The following is a 17,815-nucleotide window of genomic DNA, read 5'->3' as shown; positions in this document are numbered from 1 at the left end:
CCGGACTTCCTTTAAGATATTGTAGAATCTGGTTGACAGCTTGAAGATGCATTTCTCTAGGATCATGCATAAATTGGCTAACAACACTTACAACAAATGCAATGCCCAGCCTTGTATGGGATAAGTAAATCAATTTCCCTACAAGTCTTTGATACAAGCCTTAGTCTACCACAGAACCTTCTGGAGCATTGCACAATCTATGATTATATTCAATTGGTGTAGCAACTGGTTTACACCCTAATTTTTCCTGTTTCTTACCACAAATCAAACACATATTTTTGTTGGGAATAAAGATTCTTTGTTTTGAGCGTGCCACTTTGATTCCCAAAAAATACTTTAATTTCCCAAGCTCTTTGATGTGAAATTCTTTGAGTAAACACTTCTTCAAATTTTGTATCTCCTCTGAATCATCACATGTTACTATGATGTCATTCACATAAACAAACAATGTTGTCACCTTTCCTGTTTTTGAGTGTCGTGTGAACAAGGTGTGGTCTACTTAACTTTGTCGATACCCTAGCTTGATCATAACCTTTGTAAATCTTTCAAACCATGCACGAGGTGATTGCTTTAATCCATAGAGTGCCTTTTTCAGTCTACACACCATTCCCTTCTTGCTTTCAAAACAAGGTGTCACCTCCATATATACATCTCCTCATCTAAGTCTCCATGTAATTTCATGTGGAATAAGATTGTTGAATAATTTCATTCACATGTTTCTGTGTCATATACATGGCTTTATATATACATAAGAGATTGTGGAATAGAATCACCTAAATCCCATAAAATCTGGGATTGTACATAATCATATATTTTACATTGAGAGAAAGAAAAAGAGATATGATATTCTAGATTACCACAATTATCCTAAGATCTTAGAGGATCATATCTTCATATGAAGAATATCTTCCCATCTTAGAGGATCATATCTTGATAACAAGAATATCTTCTTGGAAATCCTCTATCAGCCAACAAATTCATAGTAAGGAAAACTTCAGACTTCAGTAAAGTCATGTTAATTCCACTTCAATTCTGGTGGGCAGCAAAGGGGTCTTTGGCCATGGAAGCAAACCTGAAAAACAAATGCACCACACAAAGTGGCTTCTTTCACTTGGTTGGTAGTGCGAGAGAATTACTTAACCCAGCAAAACCTCCAAAACGTAGGATTTCAATTGTGCTCTAGATTGTTATCAATGTGGAGACAAGGCTGAAAGTATCAGTCATTTATTATTTGCTTCGTCATCTTACGGACCAGCTATGGCAATTCTTTCTGAATATGGTGAGAATAAAATGGAGCATGCCAGGGTTTACTTATGAGCTACTAAATGTTGGAGCATCAGAGGAAGGATTCCAATCAAAGGAAATGGTGGAAAACCACTTCGGCATGCATATGGTGAACAAGGTGGAGGAATGATATGATCGGTGTTTTTTTTTTTATGACAAGGGAAACCCGCAGTCGCTACCTTTTGGGTGCGCACAAGGTAAAACCCCCGCCCCTATGCAATAGCTCGCAAACCACATAGGAGAGGTAACCCGCACTAGGCAAGCCCAGTGCGACGAGCTTGACCCAGAAGGCAAACCCCTTACTTTCGCTGGCAAGGGGTTTCGAACTTGAGACCTCCAACATGGAAGTCCAAGCCCAAACCATTGGGCCACCCCGAAAGGTATGATCGATGTTTTGAAGATCAAGGAAACTCTATTCAGAAAATCAAGATGAACTATTTACTTTTGTTTCATTATTGGTGTAAACAAGGTGTTGTAAATGGAAAAGGACAAAAACTGCCCCTGCTCTATTGGATTTGGTTTAAAACCCCTACCATACTCTGATGGTTCAACTCCTAAGCAAGTAACAAGGTCCAAATATTGCCCAACGCACTAACAACAAAAACCGAGTCGGGGTATTTGAACCTTTTTAATTGCTTAGGGGTAATATTTGAGCCATTTGAATTGTTCAGGGGCATGTTTAAAATTATTTCATTTGCTGCTAAATTTGAATATCTCATCCACTTGGCATAAGACACAACTGAAGAAAAATATTAAGAAGTATAGGCTAAAGTAGAGAGAAGTATTGAAAACATCCCTAAACTAGGCGCAAATTATTAGTTTCATCCTTAAACTATTCATAGCCTTAAAAACACCCCTTTACTTGACTAACTGAACTTAAATACACCCTCGATCTTGCAACATCAGTGAAATACACCCCTAAATTCTCGTCAAATTTAGGGATGTTTATAACACTTCTCTCGACTTTTTATTATTAGCCCATAATCCTACAAGAATTTGAGATCACTGATCGGGGTGTATCTAAGTTTAGTTAGTCAAGTAGAGGGGGTGTTTTTAAGGCTGTCAATAGTTCAGTGACGAAACTAACAATTGGCGCCAAGTTCAGGGGTATTTTCAATACTTTTCTTGCTAAAACAATAATATTAGCATATCATGTTTCACTAAAAGAATTCTCCAATAAGATTATAGTAGTAAGATCCGGATAAAATAAAGTTTCACAGAATCGGGAGTGGGTGTCCAGTTAGAGGGTGGATCTAGAGGTCGGATCTTTCATGATCAAAACTAAAGATTCGGGGGTATGGATACATGTATGGAAATGGGTGCAGAGATTCATCTAAAAATAATTTAGTTATCTAATAAGAGAGGCATTAGTCGACCTAACTCTAGAGGTCAAAAATAAATTATCCATAAAAGAGAGAGTTGATGATACAAGGGCTTGTGAATCGCAAGAAGCTGAAAGGGATTTACAAATCCAACTGATAATCAACGCTAAGCCTGTGAATATTCAATCACCCAACACCCAAGAAGTACTGGAAACAGAAGCTTCAAATTGGGTTAACTCCCATATCTTAGAGCTGAGCAACACCTACGGGGTAGCGTTTGTAGGTTCCGAGAAAGAAACACTAGCTCTTCTTATGAGAATTGATGAAAGGAAAGCTGCTTTAGATTTTTAAAAAAAGGCTAAGAGAAGACAACTACAACCCCAAAAAGTAGAGGAATTGGCAAGAATGAGTTAAGAAATCTGAAATCAAACTTGAATGAAGTGGTAGAAGGGGCCAGGAACAGTGGGAGAAATTTATCTTTGACTTATAAATGAAAGTCAAATTAATCACTTGGAATGTGAGGGGACTCAATAGACAGAGTAGCAGAGTATTGATCAAAAGTTTATTTCAGAAATGGAAGGCAAACATATATTGCTTGCAAGAAACAAAAGTACATACGGGAGTAGAAGACTTGGCCAAACAGCTTTGGTCATGCAGATGGATGAAATGTGGGTATATGGAAGCAGAAGGTAGCAAAGGGGGGAATCTTAATCATGTGGGACAGTAGGAACTAGGGAGGGACTCAAGTCGAGATGGGTCAACATTTCATGGTCCACATACCAGAGAAGAGAAATTGGCTTGCTGGGAAGAGATATTTGCAATTAAAGAATTATGTGGGGGACCTGGGGTGGCATGTGGTGATTTCAACACAATCAGAAGTATGGGGTAAAGAAGAGGGTGCAATAGAATCACTAATGTAATGACTGATTTTACAAGTTGGATCGAAGAAATGGAACTGCATGATCCTCACATGAGTGGAGGAAAATTCACATGGTTCAAGGGAGTCAATCATCCTAGTGCGGCCAGACTCGATAAATTCTTGCTCTCTATGGAGTGGAAGGAGAGCTTTAAGAACATTAGACAAAAGCTAATGCCTAGAGCAATGTCTGATCACTGACGAGACTGGGAACATAAAAGATCAAACTTTAAGTTTGAAAATTGGTGGTTAAAAGTGGAGGAGTTCAAGGAATTGGTACATTCATGGTGGAATGAGTTCACTGTGGAAGGATGTCCAGATTACAAGCTAACTGTTAAACTTAGAAGGCGGAATGACCTGAGAGACCCCCGTACTTGTATTTGTTTGTCAGTTGAACCCTTCTACTCGTTACTTTGCCAAATGAACCCTTAAACATGATGAAACTCTATTTTTCAAACCCCTTTGACCATTGACCGAGCTTATGCAACATTAAAATGGTTTTGGATAAACGCGTGATCACACGCATTTTGAAGCAAGTGAATACAATTTTTTTATTTTAAAAATCTCAAAATTATAAGACAAAACAATAATAATAAATTTTAAAAAATAAAAAATCAATAACTCCTTCAGCCCACCCAACCCATCGCCACCCCCACCCCTTCTCTCTTTTCATTCTTCTTCAGCCCAGCCCCAGCCCCAGCCCGAGCCCCACCTTTTTCCTCTTCTTTTTAGTCCCAAACCCCACGCACCCACTCCCCGCCCCTACCCCTTTTCTTTTTCTTCTACTTTGACATACACCCCATTACCATAATCATAATAAAAAGCTTTTGTTAAAAAATATCTCATTCACCTTTTTTAAAACTTAATTTTTCAAGATCTATTGCTTGAATGTACTTGTAAACATATTTATTTTCAATTTGAAGTTTTCTTGATATATCTTTTTACCAAATCTAAATAAATAGAACCCAAAAGCATGTGCAAGAGCTAATTATAATTTATCACACTTTGTCGCTGAGAAAAATTTTGAGTGTGAGGAAGACGAAAAATGGTGATTAGAGGGTGGGGAGGAAGAAGATGAAGTGGGAATATGGAAAATGAGTATAGTGAGAAAAATTTGCATCTTTTTTTCAAAATATTATTTATTTTTAAATATTTAATTTCTGATGTGTCATTAAAAAATGACGTGGAATTTCATGTGTAAAATGAGTGTAATACACGCACACACATCTGATGGGAAAATGGTTTAAAATATTGTGTTTGAATGAGTTTAAGGGTTCAGTTGGCAAAGCCAGAAGTACAAGGGTCCAACTTACAAACGGAGCCAAGTACGAGGGCCTCCCAGGTCATTCCGCCAACTTAGAATGCTTAAACATAAGCTGAAAGATTGGAGCAAAACCAATTTCGGGGAAATAACCAACAAAAAGAACAGTTTACTAGAAGAATTGGCAGGAATTGATCTGACAATGGAAAGCAGGGACTTGTCTGAAGCAACCATTGTAGTTGAACTGGAAAATATGGCTAAAAATGAGGAAGCAAAATGGAGACAAAAATCTAGAGTGTTGTGGTTGAAGCAGGGAGACAACACAGTTTTTCCAAAGAATGGCAACTGCTCACACAAGATTTAATACTATTGACAGATTAGTGGTTAGAGGAGAAAAAATTGTAGAACCTGATGAAATCAAGACTGCTATGGTTGAGTTTTAAAAAAGACTTTACTCAGAATCTGAAAGTTGGAGGCCTGGTTTCGACATGATAGATTTCCCAACCATTTCACAAGAGGAACAAGATTGGCTTCAAAGACCTTTTTCTGAAGAAGAGGTGCTGAATGTAATCATGCAATGTGATGGAGACAAAGCCCCAGGCCCAAATGGTTTGACAATGAGTTTCTTCAAAGTGTTGGGACACTGTGAAGGAGGATCTACTGGAACTGTTCATAACTTCCATCAGAAAGAGTTATTTGAAAAGTCTTTCAATGCCACCTTCATAGCCTTAATACCAAAGAAAGTTGGAGCTGAGGAGCTTAAGGATTTCAGACCTATCAGTCTAATAGGAAGTGTCTACAAGATACTTTCCAAGCTTATTACTGAAAGGTTGAAGTCAGTTATGGGGAAATTAGTAAATGAACACCCAAATGGCTTTTCTAAAAGGCAGGCAGATTATGGATGTGGCTCTCTTTGCAAATGAATTAGCGAATTCCAGAGAGAAACAAAAGTTTCCAGGGATCTTATGCAAACTTGACCTAGAGAAGGCATATGACCATGCTAATTGGAAGTTTCTACTTAAGGTGCTAGAAGACATGGGTTTTGGTAAAAAAATGGATCAACTGGATATAAATGGCAATAATGAAGGCTTCTTTTCATCCGAGAGGGGGTTGAGGCAGGGTGATCCTATATCACCTTTTTGTTTATCTTAGCTATGGAGGGGCTCAACCACATGATCAGGAGGGTAAGGGCAAATGGTTGGTTAAAGGGTTTCAAGCTCAGGTGCAAGGACATAGAGAAGATGAAAGGGGAGTCACACATCTGCTTTATGCAGATGACTTACTAATATTTTGTGAAGCTGAAGTATCTCAGATTAGACATATCTTCACTATTTTTGAAGGCATTTTTGGACTGCATGTTAATTGGCAAAAGAGTTATCTTTAGCCAGTGAACAAAGTTGATAATGTGGAGATATTAGCAAGTAATCTTGGATGCCAGGTAGCTACCTTACCCATAAAGTACCTAGGGATGCCCCTGGGTGCAAAGAACAAAGAGATGGAGGTCTAGAGAGATGTGACAGGAGATTGGCAAGATGGAAGAGCTAGTATTTGTCCTTAGGAGGGAGATTAATACTAGTCAAATCTGTGTTGGATTCCCTTCCTTCCTATATGATGAGCCTATTTCCTATACCAAAGAGTATTGTGAAGAGAATAAATTTGCTCAGAAAAACTTTTTTGTGGAATGGAAACAAGGAGCAGAAAGGTTACAACCTTGTAAAATGGAATGTTGTAACACTTCACAAGAAGCAGGGGGGGATTAGGTATCAAGAAACTCAGCCTCCAAAACTCGTCTTTTGCAAAAATGGTTATGGAGGTCCTGTGCCGAGGTTTATGGAAAAAAATCATCATTGAGAAATATGGACTTCAAAGTCACTGGATCACTGAAGATGTCCTTGGAACTTTTGGTTGTAGTGTCTGGAAGACTATTAGGAGACCCTGGCCCCAGTTTCAAAAAATTATTTAACTCAAGGTGGGTAATGGTGTGAAGATTGAGTTCTGGAATGAACTTTGGATAGGTGAAAGGAGCTTGAAATCTCTCTTCCATGATCTGTTCCTCCTCAGCCAACAGACTAGGGCCACTATAGCTCAGATGTGGAGCATACAAGGTTGGAATTTCAACTTCAGAAGGGCCCTAAATGATTGGGAGGTTCAAAGAGTTGCAGATTTTCTTATGGTGATAAATGATTTCTATGGAACTACCAATGCACCTGACAGACCAGTGTGGAAACTTCACAGCAAGGTGCGTTCACTGTGAAGTCATGCTATTGGAGGAGAAATACTGGCCAACTGCAGATTAGGAACTAGCCTTGGAAACTAATTTGGAAAGCCAAAGTCCCCTTAAAAGTTTCTTGTTTCCTGTGGTTTGTGGTTAGTTTGCAGAAAAAGCTTTTTTAACTCATGAAGTACTAGCCATCCATATTTGCTCAAGATGTTTTATGTGTGACCAGGATGCTGAAATAAATAGCCATCCATTTCTACACGGTAAAACAACTGCAAATCTGTGGAACATGTTCTTGTGTATACTTGGAGTGAGTTGGGTGGTTCCCAAAAGGCCAAACACATACACAGCCCCTCAAACTTGGCCCCATTTTTCATTTTGGCACTCCAACTTAGCCTTGTTCCATTTTAACCCTTTAACTCCATTTTTTCTGTTCCATTTTAACACAAAATACTATTTTTATGATTCTTTATTTTATATATATTCTTCAAATGCAACTTCTTATTTTAAATCGACACGTGTCAATTAATTTTAGTTAAAAAAATTAAAAATTAACAAAAAAATTTAAAAAATAGACGTGTGCCTGTTAATTTTCATAAAATAATTAAACATTCGCAAACGAATATAAAAATTTTCAAATAATAATATTATTTTTTGAGATTTCTCTATATTTTTGCATGAAAATAAATTGACGAAAGTTCTTTGATTTTCTTTCTTAAACATTCAATTAAATTAAATAACACTACTTATTTATTTTTTCTTATCATCTAGGCTATCTAAATTTAACGCAAATACTCACTTTTAATTTTTAATATAAATCAATACGAATAAAAAAACTCATCTTCAATACGAGTAAAAAAAGACTCTTGTTCATTGCTAATAACACTACTAAAAAATGTTACCAACACAATTTCGTCAGTTTTTTTTCACACAAAAATACATAACACTCTTAAAAAGAAATTATTATTTTTTAAAATGAATTATTTTTTGTTAATTTTTAATTTTTTTAACTAAAATTAACTGACACGTGTCGATTTAAAATAAGAAGTTGCATTTGAAGAATATATATAAAATAAAGAAATCATAAAAATAGTATTTCGTGTTAAAATGGAACAGAAAAAATGGAGTTCAAGGGTTAAAATGGAACAAGGCTAAGTTGGAGTGCCAAAATGAAAAATTGGGCCAAGTTTGAGGGGCTGTGTATGTGTTTGGCCTTCCCAAAACTACTAAAAGTATGATGGACTGCTGGAAAGAGATTGGAAGAAGAGAATCAGAAGAGGACTGGTGGGAATTGATCCCTGCAAGCATCTGGTGGACATTGTGGAAGGAAAGGAATGCAAGAGGCTTGGAAGACAAAAGCAACAACATTCAAAAAATCAGAATGAATTGCCTTAGTCTTTTTTGTGTAAACAGGATATGGTGGGGGATATAGAACTTTTTGTTGATTTTATAGGGAAATTGTAAAGCTCCATAGACTAGTTCTTATGGCCTTCTATTTTTTACCCTATGGGATGTAGGTGCTCACTCTTATCATTGTTTGGATGATGGAATTTTGTGAATACACAGTTACCTGTTCCTCAAAAAAATAGAGTTGTGAAAAAATATGCCTAAATTTTGGTGAACTATTTGAAGGAAAGATTGCATGAACTATTAGAGCAAGTTTGAATCTGTAATTATTATTAAGTATTAATGCATATCCTTACTCTTTTGGGTATAACATGGCTATTGCAAACAATAGTCTGTGATAGACTCCTTGAGTCATTCAACATTCAAGAGTGATGTTGACCAGTAAATATCTTTAAAGCACTTTCTAGTTGCTGACTGTTTAGTACAAATGGAAGTGATGGAAAGAATCTGAGTCGTGGACTTGTTCAAGACCTTGAAATCTTTCCAGGGCTTCAAAGAATCTGAGGATAGGTTGTGCTGGAAATCTGGAAGTGATGGAGTCTACACTGTCAAATTTGCATACAACTACCAGATTAGACAAAATGCACAATTTGACCAGTGGCCATGGAAATGGAAGTTCATCTGGAAGACTAAGGCCCCTTACAAAGTCTTATGTTTTTCTTGGCTTGGAGCAAGAGAAGCATGTCTCACTCAAGAAAACTTAAGAAGAAGGGGATTTCATCTATGCTGTAGATGTTGTATGTGTGGTGCAGCCGGAGAAAACAATAGCCATCTGTTTCTACATTGTCCTATAACTGGACAATTGTGGCAACTTTTTTTGAACTTGGTAGGACTAAGATGGTCTATGCCAGCAACAAGTTGTGAATTATTGAAGTGTTGGAACTATAATGGCGGTGCAGTGAGACAAGAAGTGGTGGGAACTTGTCCCAGCTTGTATATGGTGGACAATTAGAAAAGAGAGGAACTACAGAATTTTTGAAGACAAAAGCAATCCTGTGCAGAAAATCAAGATGAATTGTATTCTTTTTGTTCCTTTTTTGGTGTAAAGAAAACTATGTAGAGGAGACTGAATCACTAGTTGATATGATAGGTTCCTTGTGAAGCTGTAGGGACTACAGCATGGTTGGGTTTTTGTAATTGTAGATAGCACTGTCATGGTGCAGATCTAATTCATATATATTTATATATATATATACATGTTACCAGTCTAAAAAAAAGAAGTGCAAATATCTTTTAACAATAAAAAGAACATATGCCTAAAGTATATTTCAAACTACCTTTTGTTTTGATTTCAGAAATCATTTTATCAGTCTCAAATTTCTCTACTGAATATTAAACATGGCTATTGCAAACAATATAAAGTCCGTGATAGACTTCTTGAGTCATTACACGTTCAAGAGTGATGTTGACCAGTAAATATCTTTAAAGCACTTTCTAGTTGCTGACTGTTTAGTACAAATATCTTTTAACGATAAAAAAACCATATGCCTAAAGTATATTTCAACCTATCTTTTGTTTTGATTTCAGAAATCATTGTATCACTCTCAAATTTCTCTACTGATTATGGCCAAAGTACCAAAAATCATTTTACCCGATCCAAAATGGATCCCACACTCACGTTGTGTTGTCACGAGTGCGACGCAAAAAATGAAGAGTTTGAGAAACCTACATAAAATAATAGACTAAATGGATTTGATTAATTGTAACTTTTTATCACAACTGCGTGCACATATGTTATATATCGTTCAACCCTATGAGCAAAATGCAACAAGAAAAGCAAGGAAAACCGAATGGACCAATCCCGTCATCACAACCCCATAGGAATTACGAGATCACCCCAAAGGGCAACTTCAGCATGGAGGGGTCACAAACCAACCATAGAACCCTGTGGAACGTATTAGTTGTCCGCTCTTAGGATTAATTTGACCTCACTTTAAAATTACAAGCTAAAGAATATATTAACCAAGAAAGAGAAGCTAAAGAATATATTAACCAAGGAAGCGATACATAAGAACACTATAATTGGGAAAACTAATTTAGAGAAAAAAGCTAAAGCGTAGTCCAAGTTATTAGCTTCATATGTAACAACTTTGACCTAACTCTAACATTAGCTCCAAGCATGCCCCTTAACAATTGAAATGGTCTAAATATACCCTTAGGCAATTAAAAAGGTCCAAACACACCCTGATGTCGCTTACCCCATTGGTGCGGGGGACATATTTGGACCTTTTTAATTATTCAGGGATATACTACTATACTTGAACAATAAGATAATGGTAGGGATATTTTTGGTCCAATAGGTTAACGGGCTGCATTTTTAAACCAATCCAATAGGTCAGAGGCAGTTTGTCCATTTTCCATTTTGTAAATGATGTTGAACTAGTGATAGAACTCATACCTTCCAAGAATAGGAAGGGATATTCTGTTTGTATGTTGTAAATACTTTGCCAGCACCCCCTTGTTGACATTTACCATTTCTCAAAGAAGTCCCTAATCCCAATTTAGTTGGGACCCACCGAATGAATTCTCTTCTATTTTTTACAGTCTAGATGATGATTAAAATTTTCTAATCTTTGAATCTGTTAAACTTGTCTTCTCTGAAAAACTAAAATGTCATCATTTTTTTATATTTGTTCCCTTTAGATAATCTTCAAAAATTTTGATAGGCTAGGTGTCATTGAGAATCTTCACCTTGAAAGATAGTTCAGTATTGTGTGCATAGACAAGAGAGAAATGAGGAAAAACAAAATGCTGATGAAATGTACGAGATGACAAACCTGTTCAAGTGTATGTTGAGCCAGATCGGTTGTTGATATCATTACTCCGGCAGCAAAAGAACCCAGCTCAAGACTCAATCCTAGTTTATCACTACACTGAGATGCAATAGTACATTTAATCCACAAGTAAGCCATTTCTAGGAGATAGTAAGAGGTTAAAAGGTTGAGAACCATGCATTTTCTATTCACAGATATGAAAAGGAGACAAACCCAAGCAACAAGCAAGCAGAAAGCTACAGATGCAAGTTGATACAGCTCATTAGTCTGCAAAAAGTTCAGTAAATCACAGTCAAACATAGAAACAGCTGTGACATAAAGGATGTTTTATTTCAAGAGATGCAAAGTTACCTGTGAAGATAGGCCTATCATTAGCCTAAGAAACCAAGGTACACAGGTGCGACATAATACTGACAAAATGGTCAAGAATATGACCAGAACAACCAATCTGCAATGAAAGGAATAGTAGCAGTCAGGGGCAAGATTGACATTTAACTGTTTAATCCAGTCAATAGCATACAAGAATAAAAAGAAGATCAGGAAATGTGCTCTTTGGATTTTGTTCTGCTGCAGCGGAACTAATAAACAGAACTGGACTTTAGATTTATGGAAAGGAAAGATGGAATGTGCCCTGTAATACATATGTTGTGGGTATGAGATATACGTCCTAAGAGCTTACAGAGACATGCCACCCTGAACCAAAATGACTCAACAGCTGATTTTTATTGGTTTCGCACAAATCCAAAAGGTCAGTAAAGTAGTAGTTGGTCTAAGCTAGTGTGTTTTCACACTTAAGGTGTCAAACTAATACGAAGTAGTGCAATTTCACCTCTCAGCTTTGGACCGTCTTTTTAAACATGTAGGGACTTAACTGGTCAATGCCGAAGTCTACATTGGTCAATGCGGTCCATTTGGAAGGAAGGAAATGCAAGAATTTGTTCAAGCAAAAAGAATCTATAATCACAATGAAGTAAATATGCATCTCTTTATTTCTTTTTGGTGCAACATGGATTTAGTTAAAGATGTGGAAACAATGATTTTTTGAGCTTATTATACAACTTGTGATCCAGCTATACTGTAAGACTATGACAAATTTTTTAACATATCACACAAGTAATGATGCAGATATATGATACATACCTCCCAGCACATACTTTGTTGCTGGAAATAAATAAAACTACCTTTTACTGATAAAAGCAATTTTGCTTGGCATCATAATTTCCAGATAAACCACCCTATATATCATAATCTCACCTCCAAGAAAAGACAATTCAAACAACATATGGCATATGGAGACACAAAAAAATATTTAATGCATGTAACAGCATAGTTGCTTCACATAGATTTGAGTCTATATTCCGAATTCAGAAATCATTCAATAATCACTGCTTACAATTTTGCCATGGAAAACATTCCTTGAAGTGCACCAGAAGTACCGCCAAGAATAGGAAGCAGTGCAAATAGCAAACCAACAGTGCAATCCTGGAAGCCACAGACATCTCAAAAAATTAATCAGGGAAGGACTCTTAAGAAGAAGAATAAGATAAATCTGATGAATAGAATTTCTTTTTTGGTATAACATATCCATGTGAAAGATAGCACTGAACCAATATTTTGTCAAAGATATAGCTATATTTACAAAAGAGAAGGACAGCTGGGACAGACCTGCAGAATAAGAGTTCCAATAGTGACTTGTCCATAGAGGGTGTTAACACTATTTCTTTCCATCAAAAATTTCAACACCTGTTATTCATAAAAAGATCTTCAATACATTTATAAGAAGCTTTACTAAATTATAGCATAATGTGCCTTTGCAACATTACAGTCCATAACATCTAATTAGGGGAGATTCAACATTCAAAATGCATTCCCTTCCTCTGTTTTCCAATTTTCCCTATTCAGTAATTAGAAGTTATGACAGCTAACGTGTCGTGAGAGAAAATCTGTAACAGGTGCAGGTCAGCGAATCCCGAAACAATTTTGCAGTTACTCTTATCAAATTTCTTGGTTCTTTAATACATCAAATCATATTTCTTAGCAGCAAGTTAAGCACAAAACTGATACAGCAGAAACAAAATGCCTACGCATCATGCATTGTGATAATATTCAAATTGAAGTGAATCCCACTCCACATCTTATTAATACACTTTATTCTATCAGTACATCTTTCTACAATACACCACTTTTCAGATTATTCAGAAAACTTTTCCTATGATGGCGAGGTTACTTCCTGTCTAAAAACACTCAATAGAGGTCCTAACATTTTGTAAAAGTAACTGATATTGGGTATTGAGCCCAAAATAGAAAGTGCTTCATGCATGCTTGGTAGAAATTTTTATTCTCCTTTCCTTAATTATACCTTTATAAATTTAAATATCAACTGAATTTTTTTCCATTTTCCTCTAGGAACAAGAAACTTCCATTATTTGGGATAGCTATTCTCAGTTCTCACCCCTGACATGAAATTGAATAAAAGCTAGTGACAAAATACTTGATGGTACAATGAATTGGATTGGAAAGATAAATTCAATAAAAACATCGACTTGCCACTGCTGTCGAAGACATTGATAAGAAAACGCCGACAAAAACACCTTCAGATGCTTCCCCACCGCATAACTGCAAGTATCATTGGTTCATGGCTACAAGTAAGTTGAAGGAACTATATAATAGAGATGCGCAATTTTGCATAATTGGCGTTTCAAACATTAGACCAACAATTCATAAATGCAAATTCTCAGAGCTGAACTACATGTCGAAAAGGTAACTCCAAAAAAAGGCAATAATAGAAATTCCATACCGAGGCTGTTATACCAGACAAACACATAAAGAGAAATATTTGGAGTAACCCTCCTAGCACCGCAACAGCTCGAACAATGCGAAGCTGCAGTTACAAATTAAAAATACATACCTACTTTCACTCAGTGAGATAAAGTACAAAATTTTCTTAATTTAGAAAAGCAAAAGCAAACCTTCGCCGTGGAGAACTCCAAACCCAATGCAAACAGAAGAAAAATAACGCCAAACTGAGCAACTGTTTCCACCTGAATGATGTAACCACTGGAAATTAGGAAACACAAACATAGAAAACCTAAGTAGAATATCCCGTTAGACCATTAGCACAACATTCCATTGTGGGAGTCCAAAAGACAACTTAACCAACATAAAACCATAAGCACAAAAATCTATCAGGAGGTTCTAGACTGTTGCCATAATGCAGTTTTGTACAGAAATTCAATTTCCAGGAAGTGGTAATGGTAAGATGGCAATTAACCAGCTCTCCAAATATATAAATTTGCATCTCAAAACTCTGAAAATGTATGCAACAAGTCATTAGACCTCTTACATTACAAACTGCTAAAGTCAATATAGTAAGGGTAACATGTTCAAGTCCATACAATTCAGTGAGGGGATAAGTGCAATAATTGAGTGGACCTGCAACAGACCTGAAAGACTAACTATTCTTTGGGAAAAAAGGACTAACATCTAAAGATAACTTTTTACCCCAAAATAATGAGGAACTTTCAAGTAAAAAGAGCAAGCAAACCATCCTTCATGTGGTGGCAGTTAAACATAGGCTATGTGGATCCTATAAGCCATAAGACCAACATCAAGAATAAATATAATTTTGTTTTCTATTGACTGGGATGAATAGTTCAGGTATATTTGACAATTTATCATGCTTAAAGACTCTCAGATCATTTTCCTTCAAAGGACACTGGGAACAAAGGTAGTCCCACTTTGTTACGAGAATATGCAGCTGAAACCAATGGTTTTGTAGATATGGTCAAGGTTTGCTGCAGTCTTATGATGCAAGAGGAAGGTTGTTAGACAGTTCATGTATCTATTATTATATTTAGTGTCCCACTCCTCAGGGACAGAGTTACCCTTGTCTGTGGGGTGTCAAGCGACACCCCTTCATCAGAAAATTACGTTGTATAGATAGGTCGAATTTTGATTTGATACTTATATATATTATTGTTGACACCTCTTGAAACAAGGTGAAGAGATAGTGCAACGGTTGAGCGGTTGCAAAAACTCTCAATTGTTGGCAGGTCAAGTGTTCGAACCTGGCTCAAGGTTTTTTTACTTCAGCGTTTCTTTTTTCATTTTTTTTTTGCGTGCTTACTACTTTATATTTTGAAACCCCTCAATAAAAATCTTGGCTCCGCCACTGCCGCTTCCACATCAAAAAAAATGTATTATGTACTGTGTAAAGTACAAGTATCAATAGGGCTCGGTGCAAGACAATAGTTGAGATGAATGATGAATCTTAATAATATTTTCTCTCGTGCCTTATTTCGCACATGGTAACAGCATAGTGGTGAGAAACACCCACGAAAGAGAACACAATCAGACAGTCACCATGCCTCAAATTCCAGCGACTTTATAGGATTGTTTTGCATCACCTACTCTTCCTTCTGTGGTTGTGCGAAAACTAGCACTACCACAAGATATGTAATGGTCCGATACCTAATCCCAATCAGATTCTCTGGCAGCAGAGAAGCTAGGATTCTGGCTAGCCAGTAACTCGACACGCTGGTGCATGAGGTACTTTTTCGGCATCACGGAAGGTTCTTCTGAGGTGGCCTCTTGCCTCTTCCAACGCTACCCATAGGGATTTTGTGGGATAGCAATTGGTGGAACAGTGTTAAATCGGTGTTACAGTTGATTTCTCTACCTTTCTTCACCGTTTCGCCCATTTCCTTGACTTTTGTGTTACTTGGTGACCTTTTTTGCTGAATCTCTCTTCAATCCAACCATGCCTTTTAGATTTGATGTTTATTAGGTAGGCATTAAGCTTGAATTCCTAATTCCCATGTGTTTTGTTCCAAAAACAAATTCGAGACTGATGATTGCTCATAATATTTAGCTCAAGCTTCCTTGGTAGAGTTGCAGTGCAAACGTCAAGCTATCTTCGATCACTTAACTAAAAAGGCTCGAGCAAGTTGGGAGAAGGTTTGTGTTCAATTATGTAATATCCTGTGGCAGACTATTGAATCCAAGTTAATGTGTTTGTTTCGTCGCAGACATGTTATTCAGTTTGGGAAAACACTTGTAGCTTAAACACTAATGACATATCTCATTTTTATAATGTGATTCCTCAAATGACTAACTTAATTAAAGAATTGAATATGTCTGCTTCTTCGCGACAGGTACAGCAAGTCAGGGAGGAATTTGAGAAGTTGAGAAGAGAGGCCACCTTCCAAGGTGATGCCATCCCTAGAATATTTGAAGAATAAATGAACTGGATAATTTCAAAAAATATATATATACTAGTCATGGAGGTCTTTCACAGAGGAAGAGTTGGTGTCTCTTTAAAAGAGTTCAGGCATAGAGCATATAGGCCTGACCCTGATGGGTTATCCATGACATTATATCGGAGGTGTTGGGGAGTTACTAAATCTGACTCAATTGTTCCATCAGTTTGCAAGCATAGAAAAATCTTCAATGCCTCATACATTGCCCGCATCCCCAGAGAAGAGAGAAGTAGAGTTTAAGGACTTCAGGCACATAAGCTACATGGGAAGTTTCTACTATAGTGTTGTTGAGTTGCTCACTATGGTCATGGGCAAGCTAACAACAACCACAGAGCTAACATTTACACAAGGAGGCAGAATATTAATGCAATAAAGCTTGCAGATGGAGTTCACAGGATGTTGAGAAAGCCATCAAGAGTATGTCGATGATGATCCCTGGTGTTATCTTTTGGTGTTTATGGACAGAGAGGAACAAAAGATGTTTTGATGGAATTTCAACTTCTAGAAATCTTTTGCGAGGCAGATGTCTAGTTAGCCTTTTTAGTTGGTCCAAACTGACCCCTGTAAATAATTTAGAACTCTTCTTGGATTTTGTTAGCTCTATAGCTTAGAAAGAGGCAACAAATCTTTTTTTTTTGTGAGCTTAACTGATCTATCCTTGTAAAGCTTGCATCTTCTTGATGCCTTGAAATGAATCTACTTACTTCATCAAAAAAGACAAAAAAAATAAAGATTGCAGATGGGTTTTTCCTCAATGTCCATGAAAACTAGACATTGAGAAAACATTTGAACATGCTGATGGGGAAGTGTTGGCATTTGCTGATTATAGTAGTGCTGGTTTTTGTTGATTGATAACATCTTGGTAACTTAATGAATAAAAAGTATTTTACATGATAACATTATCTATATAAGTTACTTAAATGAATCAGAAAATCAACATACCTGCACCATTTCGCTGACAAAGTTAAAACCCCCAGGTCCAATTACAGATCCTGCTAGCAAATATCCTGTGAAAACCTGAAAGATATTAACAGGATAGGACTTACTTGTTTCTGGCAGGTAATGCATAAATTAAAATGTGTAAAAGCAGCCAAGTAGATATTATCAGCATCTAAATTAGCACTAGTGCAGAAGAAAAGGAAAGAGGTTGTCCAATTAGCAGTAGAAGCATGCAAAGGATGAGTTATCACACCGGTTGTCCAGCACAAGCAAAGGCAATCCCACCGCAAGTTGCAGAAACAATGACAACAACAAGATCGGATATCAATCTGCCCATTGATTTACAATAAAATCAGATCACTTAATAATATAGCTCCTCTTAACATAATAGTCTTCCTTTTTCACTAAGTTCAAAATGACCAGGATGGACAGAGTT

The 17,815-nt window shown here is 36.7% G+C and overlaps 1 protein-coding gene across 1 annotated transcript in view; it reads right to left on the bottom strand.

The window, feature by feature from the left end:
- Nucleotides 1-17,815, bottom strand: part of LOC125877165 (K(+) efflux antiporter 4-like) — a 30,176-nt gene that overhangs the window by 9,584 nt on the left and 2,777 nt on the right. The window contains exons 6-15 of the mRNA XM_049558502.1: nucleotides 17,633-17,708; nucleotides 17,383-17,457; nucleotides 14,152-14,223; nucleotides 13,980-14,063; nucleotides 13,730-13,798; nucleotides 12,848-12,925; nucleotides 12,576-12,664; nucleotides 11,534-11,630; nucleotides 11,396-11,449; nucleotides 11,186-11,281 (exon numbers count right to left, since the gene is read on the bottom strand). Coding sequence (XP_049414459.1) covers nucleotides 11,186-11,281; nucleotides 11,396-11,449; nucleotides 11,534-11,630; nucleotides 12,576-12,664; nucleotides 12,848-12,925; nucleotides 13,730-13,798; nucleotides 13,980-14,063; nucleotides 14,152-14,223; nucleotides 17,383-17,457; nucleotides 17,633-17,708 — 790 coding nt within the window. The remainder of the gene's footprint in view (nucleotides 1-11,185; nucleotides 11,282-11,395; nucleotides 11,450-11,533; nucleotides 11,631-12,575; nucleotides 12,665-12,847; nucleotides 12,926-13,729; nucleotides 13,799-13,979; nucleotides 14,064-14,151; nucleotides 14,224-17,382; nucleotides 17,458-17,632; nucleotides 17,709-17,815) is intronic.

This window comes from Solanum stenotomum, chromosome 9 (genome assembly GCF_019186545.1).
Source record: "Solanum stenotomum isolate F172 chromosome 9, ASM1918654v1, whole genome shotgun sequence".
Lineage (NCBI taxonomy): Eukaryota > Viridiplantae > Streptophyta > Magnoliopsida > Solanales > Solanaceae > Solanum > Solanum stenotomum.
The sequence above is the reverse complement of the archived record's forward strand: the minus strand, read 5'-3'. Positions and strand labels throughout refer to the sequence as shown.